This window comes from Mus caroli, unplaced genomic scaffold (assembly GCF_978045245.1).
Source record: "Mus caroli unplaced genomic scaffold, Mus_caroli_1 scaffold_13, whole genome shotgun sequence".
NCBI lineage: Eukaryota > Metazoa > Chordata > Mammalia > Rodentia > Muridae > Mus > Mus caroli.
The window spans coordinates 94,190,170-94,212,195 of NW_028227268.1; the positions used below are offsets into that span (position 1 = coordinate 94,190,170).

Genomic DNA, 22,026 nt, shown 5'->3' on the forward strand with positions numbered 1-22,026 from the left:
GTTAGCCTAGACTACACAGTGAGGCATTATCTTAAAAGAACAAACAAACAGAATAGCAATGCCCTTTAAGAGTTTGTTACTGATAAGACTAGAATAAAGTACCAGGATACAAAAAAAAAAAAAAGGCCATTTAGTGAAATAACACAAAATATAACAAAAATATAACTTACTTTATAGCTGTTATAATTTGATCTGACTTAATACTGGATTCTAATGAATCAAATGTAACAGTACAGAGTACCTTAAAAAAAAAAAGAAAAAAATTATTCTTTAAGCTTTAAAATTCTAACAATAAAGATTAAATAAAAAAGGAAATATGTGTGTATGTGTACACACACACACTATAGTTTGTTGGTTTGTTCATTTGGTAATTAGTTGTTTTTTTCATTGTTTTGTTTTAGAGAGAGTGTGTGTGTGTGTGTGTGTGTGTGTGTGTGTGTGTGTTGGGGATTGATCCAAGGGCCTTGAATACTAAGCATGTGTTTTACTACAGAGCTACACTCCCAGCCCAAACTAAAAATACTTGATAAACTTATCTAACTCTTCCTAAAAAAAAGTGTAATATGTAAATATATATTACACAGTGCTAGCCATGGCAGTTACTACAGTAAATATACATTTACTCTGAAGTACTAAAGCTGACTATAAATCTCAGCAATCCAAAAGGCCTCAGTACATCTCACTAGTGGGACCGAGGGGTGAGAGAGTGGAGGGAAGATTAACAATATTAATTCCATAAACGCAGCTTCCTCACATTTTCATAAAACAGAATAAAAACTTTCCTGTGTAAAACAAAGTTAATCTTTCTAGATTTAAAACACAGCCTAGAGACTCATCAATGCACTCACTGTTCATAAGGTTTGGCATCAGCAGCAACTAGGCCACATTCTCAAGAGAAAAGGCAAGGAATGGGAGAGAATGGTCTTTAATAGAAGTCTAGATTAACAGTCAAGGATTTCTTATAGCTATAGGTTTATAACTGAGGACACTGCACAATGACACAAGTCATTGTGTCAAGAAAAAGACAGAAATTATAAATTATCCAGAGATCAGAGGAAGCTCATTGGCAGAGCACTTAATTATTAATATGGTCTGGGTTTGATCTTAAGCATGGGAATGAGGGCAGAGAAATTTGAAAAGAAATGGAAAATGGAGTCACCCACTCTGAAGGGAACAAACATATTCACATGGTCCTGTAAGAGAATATGAAAGAGACTGGCATATGCCAGGAAAGAAGATTGAGGAAAAGTTGGAAAAACAGTGACTGAAAATTCTCAAGCTTAATGAAAAGACACATTTGTGATCCAAGTTTGAAATTCTAAATATGATATATTCCAAGAAAATCACCCTTTTCAGAGTCGTATGCTAAAATCCAGACACCTAACATCACTTGCATAAAAAAAAAAATACAATATATAGGGAATGATTTAAATGATTCCTATCAGATAAAAAATAAAAACAAGAAATACCACATCATCTTTAAGTGCTCAAAAACAAACAAACAATAACAACAAAAATCCCAAAGGAACTGCCCCTCCAACACACACGTTTTAGTCATTAAATTAAGTATAAATAGATCATGCACTCCAGTTAAAAGGTAGAGACTGTGAGAAAAGGTGACGAGAGTATCCTGAACATCTAATGACATGTTTTTAATGCTTTATTGAAAGGCACAGAGGAAATGAGTCAATGGTGGGAGACACTATATTCACTGTAAGCACTAATTCAAATTGTAAAAATACCATTGCTTTTTCAAATGAATATATTTAATTCAGTGAAATACCAATTAAGAACTGTCATACTTCTAACATTCAAATGAAGAAACCAACGTACCATGGAAAGCTAAAACAGCTTTGTGGGGAAGGGTATATATAGAGCAAAGATGTACTTCATAGACTTTAAGATGCACCCTGAAAGCTTAATAATGAAAATGATACTGGCCCAGAAAAAAATCCACAAAACAATGAAGAGAGTATAGTTTAAAGATGTACTTATAAACTATAAATATAAGTTGTTATATTAGTGAATTACTTTCACTACATATCATATACATGTTTCAAGATATATTACTTGTCCAAATTTAACAGCTAATACTAGAAAGCTAACGGAAGGAAAATAATAGGTAGCTACCTTTCTGACTCTGGTACTAAGGAGTGATGCGCAATAAAAAGTAAAAAGGAGATGGACTAACCACATCAGAACTCAAGATTTCAGAGGCTAATAAAGTTCAAATGCAGATAAAGATGAAGTCATGTGTATAAACTGGGGTTTGTTACTGAAAGGGATTAATATCTAAAGTTTCTAAGAAATTATTGCAAAGTAGCAGGTATAGTAATATAAGCAATGTTAAAAATAGAAAAAGAAACAAATGCTGATCAAGAAATCTGGACAGGAAGAAAAAAATTATCTTGAACTAATGCCTCAAGTCACCCAACTTGAGGTGAAATGACCTACATGAAAATAAGGGTGTACAGCCCTTCCTGGCTGTGTTTCATAGAGTGATCCCAGTTACTGGTTATTACATCAGGAGAGTCTCACCAGGAAGCAGGGAAGTACAAACTAAAGCAGTAAGATACAACTTTGTACTTATTAGGTTAGAAAAATTAAGTAGTGATTAATGTAAGAAAAAGCGGCATAAAGCATTATACTGTACAGAAACAGTGGGTATACATAGAGGTAAATGAGCAAATGGATACTGAAACCAATGTAAGTACCCCAGAACTACATAAAGAAAAAGAGTATGACAGGTTTGCAGTAATACAGAAATGTAGAAAACAAACAAGGACCATGAATGGATGACCAATGACAATACACCCTAAAACAAGGAGAATAAGTAACTGAACGTGGTGCTTTTAATATTAAAACAAAAAATTAAAATACCCAACAGTCTTAGAAAATGAAATGAACTTATGGAAACAAAAGCCATTTCCTGGAGAGAGATATCAGGAAGAAGGAGCTACAAAGACATACTGATACTTTAGGAGCTGACTGGAGTCTTATTATGTTTGTGAGCTTTCTTTTTGTGGTGCCGTGGATTGAACCCAGGGCTTCTGACATGCCAGTTAAGTCTCTAGCACTGAGCTACAGCCCTGAACCAATATGATGTTCTTTTAATTATGGCAAATGTTTTCCAGGTGTATAAATTTAAACACATCAAATCATACGTTTTAGGCATCAGGTTAAGCAGTGCACTCAGACTAGTGAGGTAGGAGAACAAGTGTGAGTCCAGCCTGTGCTGCAGAGAGCTCCACGCCAGCCTGAACTACATCATGGGACTCCAAAAACAAAACAACAAAAACTACATACAAAAATTACATACATGTTAAACTATATACTTTACTCCATTAAATTATGCCTTAACAGTATTTAAATTATATTAATAAACACATTAAGGCTTTGTATAGTGATGCATGCTGGTACTCTGGGCATTCAGAATTCAAAGGCAGGCAGCTCATGAGTTCCAGACCAGCTTGGGTTACATAGTGATAACCATCACAACACAACACAACACAACACATCAGTGATACCCTGTCTCAGAAAGGAAGGAAGGAAGGAAGGAAGGAAGGAAGGAGGGAGGGAGGGAGGGAGGGAGGGAGGGAGGGAGGGAGGGAGGAAGGGAGGAAGGAAGGAAGGAAGGAAGGAAGGAAGGAGAGAGAGAGAGAGAGAGAGAGAGAGAGAGAGAGAGAGAGAGAGAGAGAGAGAGAGAGAGAGAGAGAGAAGAAAAGAAAAGAAAAGAAAAGAAAAGAAAAGAAAAGAAAAGAAAAGAAAAGAAAAGAAAAGAAAAGAAAAGAGAGAGAAAGAAAGTTGGGCTCAGTGGTATGCATCTATACTTCTGTTGTACCTATGGAGAGATAGGGGGCACAGTGGTATGCATCTATACTTCTGGTGCATCTATGGGGGGAGAGGGGGCAGACACAACAGAATCACAATAAACTTACAGGCCAGCTTTCATGGCAAATATAGCTGTAAACAACGAGAGATTCCCTGATTTCAAATATGGGGATGGACACACACACACACTTACAGCATCTACATAGCGGAAATGATTAAACAAATAGTTTTCTAACATTTACTACCTGTGTTTGTCCTCTCTGAAATAATGCTGATCCATGAAGTGTCTTAAACATATCTACCTCACAACTTATATTCCTAAGTGAAGTCAGATCCCTTCCATCACACCTGGAATAAAGAAATAAAGTCATATGTGAAGTCAGAAAAATTAGATCTCTTTATCTCTACCATTAATTTCTAAACACCAGCTGCCTACAGTAACTTGTTAGACTCTTAAACAGTAATATAAATACTTGGGTTCCACTCTAAGTCCCACAGAACCCATGTCTGGAGGTGTGTAATTTATACATCACCTGAGAGCGCTACCGCCACACAAATCCATATACTTGCCAATAGGTGCTCATTTATAAAATTATTATTCCTTATTCTTCAATTGAAACCAGTCCCTTCCTTGAAGCAAACTGCTACTTTCAAGGGATCTTGCAGCTGCTTCACTTTGACCACAGGACGATATATTTACCTTTTGTATTCATTCAAAATAATACTTCGGAAAACCTCCTTTGCAACAATGTTGAAGGATTCTATTATTTCAAATTGGTCAACCTCTGGAAATTTTTCTACAGAAAAGAGGCAAATCAAAACAAAGGCTTTATCTTTTTGGAAGATAAGTTCTCCAATGTTCACAGCATCAAATCAAGTATTGTGCAGATAAGCCAATGGAGACAGTCAAACATTTAGTCTTCAGACAAAGCATTTACATTATATGTTCTTAAGCCAGTTATAGCCATTTGGCTTGCTCTTTTTGTTTATTTAAACAATATATCAAACTCAGGATTCCAAGCTTATTCAATAAATTCTTGGTAAAAGGGGTAGAAAAAACCCTAAGCTATTTTAGAGACAATCACAGGTAATGGCATTAAATGCAGCAAAAAGAATTTATATTTTAAAATCTGATAAACCTTCCCACAAGAGGGCACTTTACTGTTGGTGGAAAAATGAACAAGAACTGTATGTCAAGCTTTCCTTGTTACAAGAATCGTAGAGTAAGATACTCTGCTTAGTGACTGTGTGGAGTTACTCTAACAATCTACCCCTTATGATTCCAGACAATGTTAGTAACAATAGCATCATGCTGAATGATAACTGTGTAGCAGGTACAGATTACATGACTTACTCATTTAATCTCCTCCATAAGCCAGGTATTATTGGTATTATAATCTCACAGATGATAAGACTCAAGAATTTCTTGTAAATGTTTTTTGTTTTTAGTATTAGAAACTGCACATAGGCCTCATGCATGGTGGGCAAAACACTCTACCACTGAGCTGTATCCTTAACCAATGGGATTTTTTTCTTGAGTTTCGAGACAGGGTCTCTCTACATAACCCTGGTTATCCTGGAATTTAGACCAGGCTGACATGGAAGTAACAGACCCTCCTGTCTCTGCCTCCTGGGTGTTGGGATTAAAAGTGTATGTGCTGCAATGCCTGGCTGTTCTTTTATTTTTGACTCAAGAATTCTAAAGGGTATTTTTAAATTTTCAAATGATAGGCTACAGGACTAGCACCTTAAGATCCTGATGCAAATAAGAAAAGAACACTTTTACATTCATTATTCCCTAGGTGCCTAGTCAGGCAAAGTGTTAACTATACTTTTAGAAGATAATGTGACAGTCACCCATGATTTAACGTAACAAATTTAAGATAAAACTGATGAACTATGAGAATAACTGAGTTTTTCAAAGTCTTACCACTGAAATTTGAAAACAAATCTATGCGTTTTTAAAAAACAAATCTGTCTTTCTTTAACACCTTTAAAAATGAAAACAGAATTTACCCTTTAGATGCTCCTCTGTATCTAATCTTATCTTGTTAACAGCTTCATCCCTGGAAACCTAAAACAGCACTGACATTAGACATAAACATGACATTCACATTTTTGTTTTCTATGTTACATGATAATACACTGTAAGAACAAAACCCAATTCCTGAAAGATTAAAACCTGACTTAAATAATTCAAATATGTATTTGTACATTGCTTAAAATGTGTATCAACAAAAGAATAGCAAACAAGTAGGCTTAGACTTAACTTTATAAAGAAAAGTCCAGTTGGAGATAAGACATTAGGGCTAACAAGAAGAAAGGCACTGGAGAAAGCAAGATACACATGGGAATGTGGGTGTGAGCTCTCAAAAGAGAATTGCTTTATTCAGCGTTTGGTTAGAGATTTATTTAATTACTGCAGTGCTGCTAATTTGCCACAGGGCTTCATGAATGCTGGAAAACTGATCTACCACTGAGCCAGATCCCCAGGCATGGCCAAAGAGATTTGTTTGTTTGTTTTTCAGTGATATTTATCTTTATTTTTTAAATCTTTAATAAATTATTGTATTTATTTACATTCCAAAAGTTGCCTCCCTTCCTGGCCCCTCCTCCCCAAGTTCTTCACCTCATTCCCCCCAACCTCCTCTGCCCCCGGACATGTCCCACCCCCCAAAGGACTAATAGCATAAAGTTGTATGAATTACAGCAAAAGTGATCTTAAAACAAAATCTAAGATATACCTACTTTGTCATGTTCATAATCTGTAAAAACGGCATAGAGTTTCTCCATGGCAATTCTATTAAGTATAAAATAAATGTTAGCAAAACAATATTTGAACCATGAAGTTTTTATAACTGAAATATATTAAATAGCAGTGAACTACAAATTAAATAATAAGCACTTCACAAAGATCAAATGTTGTTGTATATCAGTGCTAATGTGCTTAATATTACACAGAACAGATTTCTTTCCGCCTTTCTGGCAAATCAGTCACATGGCTCTATGCGCCCCTTACTCTTCATTGCTCGTGTAATTCCAACTTCGATTCACTCATATTTGCTCAGTGCCTCCGTTTGTTCTAAGCATTACTAGGCACCATCTAAGTACTGGGTGTAGGGTTGGTTCAAACCCATCTTTATGAGAAATCCACTGTTTCCTAGATTTTATTTTCTCTGGACATGGAGAGATAAAGGATCTGATTTTTAAACAACAAATGTCTCTTCATTTAAGATTTAAACTTTTATCTTGGACTTGGTTTATGCTATAACTGGCCTTCAACTTCCTTTACGAATCAGATGGATATTTATGATAATAACTTAAAGCAGGAAAGCACTGCATGTGAAGCAATACCAAGCGCATTGCCTTAGAGGAACCGGAACCCAGTGACTTTGTCCATCTGCACAGGGGTTCTTACATCTTCGTGTACTTCACAATCTCTGCAGAAGGAGTAAATATCTTCTGCGGTGTCCTCTTGGCAACACCGATTTCTTTTACCAACTGCTGGATGCCCTGAATTATCTGCTGTGTATACTTCACCCCAACTTTGATAGCATGGCAAAAGTCCTGCTGTAGAATATTTTCTGCAGAGGCTTCCAACATAACTAGTTAGAGAAAGTAAGAGGATGGTTATTGTTTTAGAACCTTTCACCGATATAGTATTTTTTAAATGAAAAACAAAGACACAAATAACAAAAGCAAACTTGCAAGTAAAATCCAGAATGAATATATTTAAATTATTTACCAATTTGGCTTTTAGGTGCTCCGGCAACTACTAAATTTAAAGTGCTAGAAGACATTTCTTTCCTTGTTGGGTTAACGACACATTCTCCATCAATCATTCCTATTCGTACTGCCCCTAAAACATATTAAAATGTTGGCAGCTGTTTAAAACTTGCAGCATCCACATTATTATTCTAATACAGGGGTCAAGCCACTTTCTGACAAAAGAATGAAGTTTCTACTTCTCCCCTGGTTAAGTTAAGGTCCAGCAAATACCCTATTCCACCCTACTCTGTGGGCTCAGTGGGATGCTCTGAATCACTCACTGCCACCACTTGCACACCTGTTTATGCTCTTGCTCCCCTCTATATAGAGACTATTCTGCCCGAAGCAAATGCCTGCAGCCCTCCCACTAATGTTACACTTACACACTGGCTACTCTGGGAAACCCTTCCTGACAACCCGCCCTTCTGTATCTTCTTCTAAGCTCCTTGTCTATGTCATTATAATAGTATTGTTTGTAAATAAATACTAGTCTTTTTCCCTTATCCATGCTAAAAGCAAGAGCCTCTTTAATCTTTCTGTTGCTAGTACTCAGACGGCCTTTTCCCTCAGTGCTTAACCCAATTGTTAACACTGAGCACACTTCATAATTACAAACGATAATCCTTTGCAGACTATATGGTTGCCCTGAATTATCTGCTTACAAGAGTTATAAGTTACAAACATGTTTGTTTTATCTCGAAAGAGTATGGACTCTGGTAATTCCTCACTGTGAAGAACGGAAAGATAGACATGGAACAAGAAATCTAGAGGTATAAAATCAATAACACTGTAACAGGGTCACTGGTAACAGAACCCGAAGCAAGGATGAAAATGCCTGAAAGACCTACAAGAAATCTTAGAATAAGTCAGCCCCAATAACAAGTTCATTGTCACCGAAAGAACAGTGGCTCATGCTTTCAAACTGCAACTTACCAACAGGTCCATTCCAAGGGATATCTGACAAGGACAGGGCTACAGAAGCTTTAAAACGGAGAAAAATAAAAAACTGAAGTTATAATATGTCATTGCTTTAAAAAAATCAGCAGTGATCATTTTAGTTGGTGTTACACTTACCACCATTAACTGCTAGGATATCAGGTTCATTGATGCCATCTACTGCTAGCAGATTACAGAGAACCTGGCAAAAAAGGAAACAACTTTGACATTCAGACAAGAACATCAAAAAGCCCAGGATATTATAAGATTATAATTTAAATTGGCAATGACTTAAAATATAATACCTATATGCTCAACATCCAGTATCTAAATCCTTTAGAGTTGGCTATCATTTAACTAAATCCTTGACACTAGGCATTTAAAACTTGAGTTTCCTCCTTTTTTTTTTTTTTTTTTTTTTTTTTTCTGAAGGGTATAGGCTTACCAGGTATTGTTGAACCCAGGGCTTTTACTACCAAGCCCTGGCTCTGTTTCTTCACCTTTAGAGAGAAAAAAATTTAGCATCTTCTTAAGGGGCTTACTTGAGAACTATAAACATAGTATGCTGCAAGAATCCTGTAAATGTCAGCTATTAATTTGTATTATTATCAGTTCACATTACAAAGATACCTATGCTAAATTCTTAAAGAACTCTTTCCTCGAGGCTCTGATATCCTCTCAAAGGTATACTTAGTTAGTGCAGTTAAATAAAATGGTTATGTGAGTATGCCTGACTAAAGCATATGATCACCACAGAAGTTTACATGGCCTAGAAATAAACATGTTATAAAAAATTAGTTGTGACAAGCTGGTCATAATGGCTCACTGCTGTAATTTCAACACTTGCAAGACAAAGGCAGACAGACTGCCACTTATTTGAGGCTAGCCTAGGATAGGCATAGACTTCAAAGCCAGCCTGAGCTATATAGTTAGATCTTGTTTACCAAATCCAAACTATTGGTTATGTTAATTGTCTTAGTGGGCTATTATAAACTTGACCTACAAAGCCAAGACACCTAATCTGGCTACTCATGACTATCACACTATCTTTTATGTATACTCCTTTCTTTCTTTCTTTCTTTCTTTCTTTCTTCCTTTTTTCTTTCTATTATTTTTTAATTAGGTATTTTCTTCATTTACATTTCAAATGCTATCCTAAAAGTCCCCCATACCCCCCACTCCCCTACCCCCTCCCCCTTCTTGGCCCTGGCGTTCCTCTGTACTGAGGCATATAAAGTTTGCAAGACCAATGGGCTTCTCTTTCCACTGATGGCCAACTAGGCAATCTTCTGATACATATGCAGCTAGAGACACGAGCTCCGGGGGTACTGGTTAGACAGGGTTTCTCTGTGTAGCCCTGGAACTCACTCAGTAGACCAGGCTGGCCTCGAACTCAGAGATCCGCCTGCCTTTGCCTCCTGAGTGCTGGGATTAAAGGCGTGTGCCACCACACCCGGCTACTCATTTATTTCTTAATGCAGGGCTTTTTAGATTCTCATTCAAACTTCCTACAGAGTTCCCAACAGTCACTTACTGTTATTCATATTCAGGTGTCAGCTCAAAATGATACCAATCACATGGTTTTTTAAAGTAATGCTTTTTAAAATGACTTAAAATAGAATGCATAAGATGATCAGAATTCTTTAGAATTTAGCTTTCTCTAGAAAGAATTATAAAACGTAATTAACTTAAAAAATATAATATCTGGTAATAAACAAAGCAGCATTTACCTGAGTATCATAAAAATAACCGGCTGGAAAGAGAGGGCGAATTGAACGATCTGTCAAAACAAGACAAAGATATTAAATGGTCCTGACAGAGCTGCTTTAGAACAAAAACCTATTGAAATAATAAGATAGCTGTTGAATATGTCACAGACACAAACAGGTGTTAAGAAAAGCATTAATTAATACTTTCATTAATATGGACCATTATCTAAAAAAAAGTCAAGGAAGAGACTGAATACTAACAGCAGACAAAAAGAACATATTTCTTTGGTTTACTGTGATTGAGGGATACATGTAAATATATATAAGCTAGCAATTATTGGATAGGAAAAGCTATAAACTACAAATGATCCCACAGTATTTGCAGATGTCAAAGATTTGAAATATTGGCTGGTGATATAACTTAGTATTACATAGCTATGGGTTTCTTCACCACCACCAACACCACCACTACTACTACCACCACCACCACCCTCTCCTCTTCTTGCTCCTCCACATGTACCTCTTCTTTCACAAAAAAGACCTAGAAGATGATAGATACACTTCAATAACTGATAAATACAATGCTTTTAGGAGTTACTAAGTTGAACATAAAAATGAAGAAACACAAAGAATAAACAACAGAACAGGCATGGGCACGGGATTCACACATTCTGTAGATTCATTTAGCCAGTGTTTACTGACTGCCTCTTCATCAGGCTATACAATGTACTGGGATTTGGCAGTGACAAAACAAGTTTTTCCTTCTCATGAAGCATTCATCTGAGGGAGCAGATAGTAAATAACATCTGGTAACCGTCATACAATGAAAGGTAGCTGAGCTGACTGGAGAAGCACTGTGCCAGAAGGGGAGTACCTCTGCGAAGAGCTTACCTATTACTCGACTTGTAAGAACCTCTTTGTCAGAAGAGCCAATCTCCCTTCTAAGGTAGTTTGTGGGGATTCTGCCTGCTGCAGCAGCCTTCTGTCGGTAGTCCACCTGAAGTAGCAAAGAAGAATTAAAGTTAACACAATTCCTTTTTTAAGTAACAAAGTATATCCCAAGAACTGCTATAGAAGTATTAATTTTCCTGAGGTTGCCAACAACATATTTTAGACTGCAAGTAGATAATATTTTATTTGCTTTTAGCATTCTCTTGAAATGCTCACAGGAAGAAAAGTATAAAGAGTACTTCAACCAACTAATTTAAAAAAGCCTTTCACGTAACAGTCAGATGACTGACGAGTCTCATGACTGGCTACAGTAGCTTACCTTAACCACGTCAAATAGTGCCCCTTCCCCTGCTTTCTGTGCATCAACTCTGTGTGACATAACTGCCTTCTGCTTATCATATTAGACAGGCACAAACATCCTAATGAATTCTTAGCATATAGTTGCAGACCCCACAAAAACAATGAATTAATTGCTTCCTTAACACCAAAGGACTCCTGTACTCCCACTGACCTCATCAAGCTGGATGTTCTGAAGTAAGCTCACTCTTAGCAGTCACTTCATTCTCTTAACTGACACATAGTCTCAAACACTGCAGGCCGTCATTTCTCATATATTTTAATTTTAACTTCAGACACTTGAACAGGGTAGTGAAAATTCTACATATATACTATTCTAGAGGCTCATATAAGTAAGCAAATACTTACCACCAATGGCATGAATTGGGAAGGTGAAGGTTTTATTTTGCTGACTGCTGTGACCATTACTGCAGTATCACCTGACTTGATTGAAGATATGTGTATATATATATATAAAAAAAAAATCAGTAAATTTCTTTGAAATCAGACATTAATGTGTAAACAGTAATTGAATGACTCTCTGCTCCAAATAAACTCAATGGAAGACATCTCTCTGTCTGTCTTTCTCCCTTTCTTTCTCTCTCAATAATGTCTCATTATGTATCCCTGGTTAGCCTGGAATTCACTATGTTGACCTCAATCTCACAGAGATCTACTTACTTCTACCAATAGAGGTCCAGAACACTGGGTTTAAATTCTTACACCAGCAAGCCTGGTTCAACAAAAGACCTCTTATTTCATATGACCACAACTAGTCCAATCGTGACCCTTTCTATCTGACCAAGGTCAATATTAGAATATTCACTGATGTTTTCACATGAAGAAATGGCTAACAGCTTAGTCACATCAACGGACTGAATCATATTTTTTACTCTTTAAGAAGAAATTTAGACTATAAAGAAAAATTTCCAAGGATTACAATGAAAAGAATAGTGAGAACGCTTTTTCTAGAAACACATAATGGATTTTATTAACAGACTACAATACTGCCCACAATTTAGAAGAGAACTTAAGGGTATTTAATACACACAACACTGACTTTGATGGCCTAGTGAGGTTCTGACACTAGAAATACCCTTAGTAGGGGTTGAGGAGATGGCTCAGAGGTTAAGAGCACTGACTGCTCTTCCAGAGGTCCTGAGTTCAATTCCCAGCAACCACATGGTGGCTTACAACCATCTTTAATGATGGGATCTGATGCCCTCTTCTGGTGTGTCTGAAGAAAGTGACAGTGTACTTGCATACATAAATGAATAAATCTTAAAAAAAAAGAAAAGAAATACCCTTAGTAGTGTCTGAACTAGTTCCCAATACCACAATGATTACTTATGATGCTACATAGATACCCAGTCACCATGATTAAAGCAAAAACTGGTTTCCTACCTGTACCACAGCACAGCCATCAGCAAATCTTGCCAGTTTCCCAGAGGATATTTCTAATTTTCTGTTTAAAAGGAAAAATTTAATACAAGATACCAGTACAAGTCTTTGCTAAGTAAAAATAATTGGAGAATCTAGGGGAAAAAAAGAATTAAATGCTCCCAATTGTCAGGAAAAAGAAGCATAAGTAAGTAGGAGTTGTGACCATCAAAAGCACAAGAGATTTAAGTACAGCTTAAAGACAATGAGAACCAAGGCAAAAGATGCATCTGGAGAAGGAAGTATGTTAGGGAGAAAATGGGATTCCTAACTATTAACTCCCATCTTATGACTCAGCTCAGTCTCTTATTGTCCCTTGCTTTGTTGGCTGTATAAACCTAACACACAAAATGTTCTCTTCCCTGTTAAAATAATTTTAAAATTTCTCTATTACTTTATGGAAAAAAAAACCAAACTTTTGAATATCGACTACAAAGACTTTCATGTTCTGATATATAACAGTGTTTTGTATGCTAAGTTAAAAATAATAAAGACTATCTTCTGATAAATAACATTTAGAATGCTTAAAAACTTAATAACAAAGGTGTTGAGATGGTCACATACTTCATACAAAAATAAAAACTCAAAATAGACTCATATGTCCATCCATCTTGACCCAGTTCTGACCCTCAATCTTCAGCTGAGCTCTACCCTCTGGCTTGGCCCTATGGGCCTCCAGCTGCTCTCCGAATGGGACTACCAGCTGTAGTCTCTCAGTTTGTGTCTTAGGTCTTTGCCTCTAGTCTAGTAAGTCTTTCAAATCTTTGAACTATGCAGCATCTTTAATATACACAGAAATATATAGAAATACACAAATATTACTAGTGTACAAAGTATAATGTGCAATCAGAGAGTTGGTATTAGTTAGCAATTGATGGTGGAATAAAAGCATGTTTGTCAACAACCAGATTATATCAAAGGAAATTTGAACGACCTGACAAATTGCCATAACAGAACTGATACAGTATGTTATTCAATGAGTTCTAATAATGCAGAAAGTCAGAAAGATTTTGGAGGGTAGGAAGTACATGTAATTTTGATTGTTCCAAGAAAGCTATTAAATTTATGGTGTTTTGTTGTTGTTGTTTACTTTGTCTCATAACAATTTACTTTTCAATATTATATTGTATAAAATACCTCCAAATACATAGTGGACCCATAGCATAGCTAGTCTCTGGGGTTTGGAAGTAGGCACTTGGGAATAAGTGGAAGAGTTCTGAAGTTTCCATATGCCAAACCATGTGAGTGAATGCCTACTCTATGAACATATACAAGAAGATTTGATAGAATGAACAAGCAGAACACAGTGATGGGAAGAGTAAACGGATGCCATGGGAGGACACGGGGCAGCGGCCTGCCACAAAAGTAGAGCTTTAGGGGAAAGCTTTTAAAAAACCTATTATTTAAAATATCCACATACACACCCCCGCCGTGTGTCTTGTTAACTGAGAAATTTACCTTTTTGACCTTTTGTTGGATGGTAACTGTACTTTCACTACAGGTTTAACAGGACTATGTGCATCTTATAACTGGCATTCATCTCCGGCTCACACTGGCCATCAGTGGACCTGGGGCACGGAACGACAACGCATTACCTAGAGGTGGTAGTGGTACGTTTCCTACTTCAGAGCTCGAGGTCTCAGAAAATAAGAGAAAGGATGTCAGGGGCACAGGCAATAGGACTCAGGAAGTTCACCGCAGGGCTAGGAGGAAGATGCAGAGGCAAAAGGCAGCGGCCAGCTTGGGAAAGGGAGACAGACTTTAAATCCGGAAAAGAAAATCTCGACCTTAGGTTTGGAGTAGAGAATCTAAGAGACTTAGGCTGCTTGATTCCTACCCTGGGGGGATTTGACTACTAGGGCTGCATGGACAAGACAGACGCCGCGTGAAAACCGCGAACTCACACCGTTGCTCACCTGTGTCCCAGGTCTACAGTCACCGCTCTGGATCCGGTGCTGCTCCACAGCGCTCGCATCTGCAAATAGCTGAGTGCCCGATTCCGCCCGGGCCGGCCGAGGGGGCCGCAGCCCAGCGGTCGGAGGCACAGGCACAAGCAGCACAGCCTGCAGGCCGCCATGACACCCAGAGCGTGGAAGGCCTGGGCAGCGCCTCATTGGCCAGCACTCCTGTGGGCGGAGTCGGACGCAGTTTCGTTTCCGTGGAGCCTGGAAACTGCCGGGAAAGCAATCCTTGCAGGCTTTCTGTAATTGCCAGAGTCAAACCACCAGAATGCGTTTTTTTTTTTTTCAGTCAGCTTTTATTCCCCTACCCTTATCGGTGAAAAAATAAATACTACCTTAAAAAATTATATAGATTTAAAGAAAGCTCTTTAATACTTCCCGCGCCGTGTGTGTGTGTGTGTGTGTGTGTGTGTGTGTGCGCGCTAGTGTTATCACGGTTTGAAAGAAAGTCTTAGAACAATGTGTTTAATAAATGTAACAGTAAATAAATACTGAACAACTCATGATTATTTGGTTCTTACCTAAAGATCTAGGTTTGTGTCTATGGAAGGCCACCTGTAATTCCAACGTTCAGAGGCTGAGAATGAATCCATGAATCATCCTGGCTTGTTAGACTTTCCTGAGGGCTCCAGGTTCAGCAAGAGACCCTACCTCAAAAAATAAGTAGCTATCAAGCAAGGCACCGTACTTTAACCTCTGGCTTCCACACGTTCTTAACGTATACACACACACACACACACACACACACACACACACACACACACACGCACACACACGCCCAGTCACCTGCACACAACTGGTGTATCCACACGCATGCAAACTCGCATACACTTAGACACAAACATAAACAAAGCAAAGCAAAACAACAAAAAACAAGAAAAAACTTTTTTTTTTGAGAACCCCTTGAATAATTTACCATTCATTCAGTTGTACGTTTTGGAGAGGTATATTAAAATGGGAAGGAGTCTGTTTCCTAATGTCAATCTAAAATAATTAGAATAGTAGTAATTTTGAGTCATAAATCAAAAGGAAATAAAAGCATTGAAGTCTGAGCTTCCCCTCCCCCTCCCCGCCACCCCCCAATCATATGTGTATGCAAGTCAGTTTTAGGTTAGCATAGAGACAGAATTTAAACGGCATCAAAATAATGCCATTGCGAAATGAAGTATAATTTGGTTTGTTGTTTGGTTTAAAATTATAATTCATTTATTTTAATTTTTTATTTTTCCTTTTTTTGAGACAGGTAGCTGTCCAAACACTGCTAGAATTATGAGTCTACATCTTGTTGTACATTTGCGGACACTTAACTAACTTTGTAATAAAAATGTCATCATAAACTGAGACATACAAGGGTTTTCTTCAGAACGGATACAGCCTGCTTGACTTTAAGAAGCACTGCCTTGGGTCCTGCAAGATCATGAATCCTTTGCCACCCAGTCTGCTGATCTGAACACTCCAGCTGGTTGAACTCTGCTTTCCCAGGGACTATGTGGACACTCAAATAAAATATTAAAAAAGAAAGAAAGAAGCATTACTTTACATCACAGCCAGGTGGCACTTTCTTCATCATAAATACAATGTGTCTTCATTTTGATTAAATTTCAGTAACTTCCCAATTTTTTTTAATTCTTTCAAAATACATTTCTTTACAATATATTAACAGTGCACGTTTGACGTGTGTACTCATCACATCTATGTATCTGTAGTTATCTAAACATTTCTCCCGTGAAAGTAGCTGTAGGTAGGACAAGCTTTATGATCTAGTCTAAGACCTGATCTAGTCTGAGGTGACAGCCCAGCATCATGCAGAGAACCCGTTCCTTTGCTTTTCTGCTTGTAAAGGTGCCCGTAGCTTCCCAACTTTTAAACAATTTGTTATAACTGTTTTGTTATAAAAAAGTTTATACTAAAACTGTTTCTCATGGTTTATAAACATTTTGTTTTCTACTTGGTTTTTATGAACTTTAATTTACCAATATACTTACCTCACCCTTCTTTTTATACTCTGAATGCACCGAACGCACTTCCTGACAAAGTACCACCTTTTCCTGCCTCTGTATCTTTGCATCCACATTTGTGTGCTTAGCACATGTACTCTTTCATGTGTCAGTTTGGAGACCTCAGCACTTAATAAAACCCCTCTCCTTTTCCCAAACAGACTTATAAGAACAATCTATGCCTGACATTCTAGTTTACTCACTTATTTGCAGAAACATTGATTGTGAATGTCAGGGTAGCTATTGTGTAGTTTAAGTACAACAAACGCAGGCAATGACACCAAATTGCCTGGATTAGAATCTTACCATGCTCAGTTTCTAACCCCTGTGATTTAGGTTAGCTGCTTCCTATATTTCCTTCTGTAAAGCAGGAGTGATGAAGACTACCTCTTAGGGTTGCTGCAGATCTGAATGCAATCATTCTTACAGAATGAAAGTCCTCCCTCTCACACAGAAAGACTGCAGCATTTATTGAATAGCTCAGTATCTGTTGGTCTGCAGACTAACAAAAGGAAAGGGGAAAAGGGAAGAGTAATGAAGATGAGGAGTGAGAAGAAGAAAGAATAGAGAAAGAGGGAGAATGGGAAGGGAAGGAGAAGAGAGGGAAGAAGAAGACTGAGTGTGAGAGGAGCAGGAAAGAGGAAAGAGGATAACTGGGGGGCGGGGGTGGGCTGTATTTAGCATTTGAATACATAGCAGCACCAGACCCACTCCCAACATTTCCCCATTTTTTTTCCTAAATAAAAGGTTCTTTCTCTTACAATAATAAATGAGATACAGTAAGAACAATTATGAAACAACTGTGAAAACTATTAGGTAAGATTTACATTTGGCAACTTTGGATAAAGTATTCTATTATCTATCTTATCACAATGAATTCAAAGTTTTGTACTTAAGTCATTTTCTATTATAATTTGTAATACTAACCTAAAATATTTTCTTAGACCTAAAAACATCTTTTGTTTGTTTGTTTGTTTGTTTTTGTCGAGACAGGGTTTCTCTGTGTAGCCCTGGCTGTCCTGGAACTCACTTTGTAGACCAGGCTGGCCTCAAATTCAGAAATCCCCCTGCCTCTGCCTCCCAAGTGCTGAGATTAAAGGCGTGCACCACCAGCACCCAGCTCTAAAAACAGTTTCTTAAATGCTGAAAAACTTAAGCTTAATTATGACACTATAACTATGTAGTCTTTAACTCCATCAGAGACCTGAGAGGAAATAAATATTACCTGTGTATGTAGTAAGTGTAGAGAAGTAGCTTCCAAAATTATAAAGATGACAGAGAAAGTTGGCTGCCTCAGAATTTTTCTAAAGCATTGGAGCATCTATGTTGGAGATTCAGCCTTCTGGCCCAGAATATTTGACATATTATCTGTGGAGCAGCAATTATGAAGGACTAGTTTATCTTTTCCTTGCAAAGCTTGGCAGTCAATTTATGTTTGAATTACATCCATGTTTGTCCATTTCAGACAGCATTCTGTCTACAGTTGAAGCAAGGGCAGTTTTTGCACAATGGTAGCTTGACATATTTGAAGCAAACTCCAGAAGAATGTTTCCTGATGCTTACCATCTTCTTTGAAATGAGGATACTGCCAAGAGCAGAACTGTCTCATTGTCCAGAAAAAAAAAAGGCTTAAATTGATAAAAACAACTTTGAATACCATATTCTGTAAGTTTCTGAGGTGTTTGAAGACCATCTATCTATAGTTTATGTAAATAGGCAAACTTTGTTTCTAACTATTTGCTATCTGTTTAACCTTGGAAATGATTTTATGATAAACCAGTCTGGTATCTAACATGACGATAAGTTTGATTGACTATTATTTTGTATTACTTAATTATCCTGAACAACTTGTAATAGCAGCTTTTTTTTTATTATGTATTTTCCTCAATTACATTTCCAATGCTATCCCAAAAGTCCCCCATAGCCTCCCCCCCCACTCCCCTACCCACCCATTCCCACTTTTTGGCCCTGGCGTTCCCCTGTACTGGGGCATAAAAAGTTTGCGTGTCCAATGGGCCTCTCTTTCCAGTGATGGCTGACTAGGCCATCTTTTGATACATATGCAGCTAGAGTCAAGAGCTCTGGGGTACTGGTTAGTTCATAATGTTGTTGCACCTATAGGGTTGCAGATATCTTTAGCTCCTTAGATACTTTCTCTAGCTCCTCCATTGGGGGCCCTGTGATCCATCCAATAGCTGACTGTGAGCATCCACTTCTGTGTTTGCCTAGTTTCCCGGCCTATTCTCACAAGAGACAGCTATATCAGCCTCCTTTCAGCAGATGCTTGCTAGTGTATGCATTGGTGTTATTGTTTGGAGGCTAATTATGGGATGGATCCCTGGATATGGCAGTCTCTAGATGGTTCATCCTTTTTTCTCAGCTCCAAACTTTGTCTCTGTAACTCCTTCCGTGGGTGATTGTTTCCAATTCACACTTTGGTCTTCGTTCTTCAGTTTCATGTGTTTTACAAATTGTCTCTTATATCTCGGGCATACTAAGTTTCTGGGCTAATATCCACTTATCAGTGAGTACATATCATTTGAGTTCTTTTGTGATTGTATTATCTCACTCAGGATGATGCCCTCCAGGTCCATCCATTTGCCTAGGAATTTCATTAATTCATTCTTTTTAATAGCTGAGTAGTACTCCATTGTGTAAATGTACCACAGTTTTTGTATCCATTCCTCTGTTGAGGGGCATCTGGGTTCTTTCCAGCTTCTGGCTATTATAAATAAGGCTGCTATGAACATAGTGGAGCAAGTGTCCTTCTTACCGGTTGGGACATCTTCTGGATATATGCCCAGGAAAGGTATTGCGGGATCCTCCGGTAGTACTATGTCCAATTTTCTGAGGAACCGCCAGACTGATTTCCAGAGTGGTTGTACAAGCTTGCAATCCCACCAACAATGAAGGAGTTTTCCTGTTTCTACACATTCTCGCCAACATCTGCTGTTACCTGAATTTTTGATCTTAGCCATTCTGACTGGTGTGAGATGAAATCTGAGGGTTGTTTTGATTTGCATCTCTCTGATGATCAAGGATGTTGAACATTTTTTCAGGTGCTTCTCAGCCATCTGGTATTCCTCAGGTGAGAATTCTTTGTTTAGCTCTGAGACCCATTTTTTATGGGGTTATTTGATTTTCTGGAGTCCACCTTTTGAGTTCTTTATATATATTGGATATTAGTCCCCTATCTGATTTAGGATAGGTAAAGATCCTTTCCCAATCTGTTGGTGGCCTTTTGTCTTATTGATGGTGTGTCTTTTACCTTGCAGAAGCTTTGCAGTTTCATGAGGTCCCATTTGTCAATTCTCGATCTTACAGCACAAGCCATTGCTGTTCTATTCAGGAATTTTTCCCCTGTGCCCATATCTTCGAGGCTTTTCCCCACTTTCTCCTCTATAAGTTTCAGTGTCTCTGGTTTTATGTGAAGTTCCTTGATCCACTTAGATTTGACCTTAGTACAAGGAGATAGGAATGGATCAATTCGCATTTTTCTACATGATAACCACCAGTTGTGCCAGCACCATTTGTTGAAAATGCTGTCTTTCTTCCACTGGATGGTTTTAGCTCCCTTGTCGAAGATCACGTGACCATAGGTGCATGGGTTCATTTCTGGGTCTTCAATTCTATTCCATTGGTCTACTTGTCTGTCACTACACCAGTACTATGCAGTTTTTATCACAATTGCTCTGTAGTAAAGCTTTAGGTCAGGCATGGTGATTCCACCAGAGGTTCTTGTATCCTTGAGAAGAGTTTTTGCTATGCTAGGTTTTTTTGTTTTTCCAGATGAATTTGCAGATTGCTCTTTCTAATTCGTTGAAGAATTGATTTGGAATTTTGATGGGGATTGCATTGAATCTGTAGATTGCTTTTGGCAAGATAGCCATTTTTACTATGTTGATCCTTCCAATCCATGAGCATGGGAGATCTTTCCATCTTCTGAGATCTTCTTTAATTTCTTTCTTCAGAGACTTGAAGTTCTTATCATACAGATCTTTCACTTCCTTACTTAGAGTCACGCCAAGATATTTTATATTATTTGTGACTATTGAGAAGGGTGTTGTTTCCCTAATTTCTTTCTCAGCCTGTTTATTCTTTGTGTAGAGAAAGGCCATTGACTTGTTTGAGTTAATTTTATATCCAGCTACTTCACCGAGGCTGTTTATTAGGAGTTCTCTGGTGGAATTTTTAGGGTCACTTAAATATACTATCATATCATCTGCCAAAAGTGATAGTTTGACTTCATCTTTTCCAATTTATATCCCCTTGATCTCCTTTTGTTGTCGAATTGCTCTGGCTAGGACTTCAAGTACTATGTTGAATAGGTAGGGAGAAGGTGGGCAGCCTTGTCTAATCCCTGATTTTAGTGGGATTGCTTCCAGCTTCTCACCATTTACTTTGATGTTGGCTACTTGTGTGCTGTAGATTGCTTTTATCGTGTTTAGGTATGGGCCTTGAATCCTGATCTTTCCAAGACTTTTATCATGAATGGGTGTTGGATTTTGTCAAATGCTTTCTCCACATCTAAGGGGATGATCATGTGGTTTTTGTCTTTGAGTTTGTTTATATAATGGATTATGTTGATGGAGTTCTGTATTTTAAACCATCCCTGCATCCCTGGAATAAAACCTACTTGGTCAGGATGGATGATTGTTTTAATGTGTTCTTGGATTCGGTTAGCGAGAATTTTATTGAGCATTTTTGCATCGATATTCATAAAAGAAATTGGTCTGAAGTTCTCTATCTTTGTTGGATCTTTCTGTGGTTTAGGTATCAGAGTAATTGTGGCTTCATAGAATGAGTTGGGGAGAGTACCTTCTGCTTCTATTCTGTGGAATTGTTTGTGCAGAATTGGAATTATATCTTCTTTGAAGGTCTGATAGAACTCTCCACTAAACCCATCTGTTCCTGGGCTTTTTTTGGCTGGGAGACTATTAATGACTGCTTCTATTTCTTTAGGGGATATGAGACTGTTTAGATCATTAAGTTGATCCTGATTTAACTTTGGTACCTGGTATCTGTCTAGAAATTTGTCCATTTTGTCCAGGATTTCCAGTTTTGTGGAGTATAGCCTTTTGTAGAAGGATGTGATGG

General features: G+C 37.7%; 1 protein-coding gene across 2 annotated transcripts in view; it reads right to left on the bottom strand.

The window, feature by feature from the left end:
- Positions 1-15,087, bottom strand: part of Pnpt1 (polyribonucleotide nucleotidyltransferase 1) — a 31,913-nt gene extending 16,826 nt beyond the window's left edge. Inside the window, exons 1-15 of one of the 2 annotated variants that reach the window (XM_029483735.2) lie at positions 14,888-15,043; positions 14,430-14,539; positions 12,936-12,996; positions 11,901-11,975; positions 11,136-11,241; positions 10,266-10,315; positions 8,674-8,737; positions 8,533-8,580; positions 7,577-7,690; positions 7,250-7,436; positions 6,580-6,631; positions 5,848-5,905; positions 4,532-4,628; positions 4,077-4,179; positions 171-241 (exon numbers count right to left, since the gene is read on the bottom strand). In XM_029483735.2, coding sequence (XP_029339595.1) covers positions 171-241; positions 4,077-4,179; positions 4,532-4,628; positions 5,848-5,905; positions 6,580-6,631; positions 7,250-7,436; positions 7,577-7,690; positions 8,533-8,580; positions 8,674-8,737; positions 10,266-10,315; positions 11,136-11,241; positions 11,901-11,957 — 1,007 coding nt within the window. In that variant the 5' untranslated portion in view covers positions 11,958-11,975; positions 12,936-12,996; positions 14,430-14,539; positions 14,888-15,043. Of the gene's footprint in view, positions 1-170; positions 242-4,076; positions 4,180-4,531; positions 4,629-5,847; positions 5,906-6,579; positions 6,632-7,249; positions 7,437-7,576; positions 7,691-8,532; positions 8,581-8,673; positions 8,738-10,265; positions 10,316-11,135; positions 11,242-11,900; positions 11,976-12,935; positions 12,997-14,429; positions 14,540-14,887 lie in introns of both variants that reach the window. The other variant, XM_021176449.3, reaches the window with a different exon arrangement.
- Positions 15,088-22,026: the final 6,939 nt, after the last annotated feature.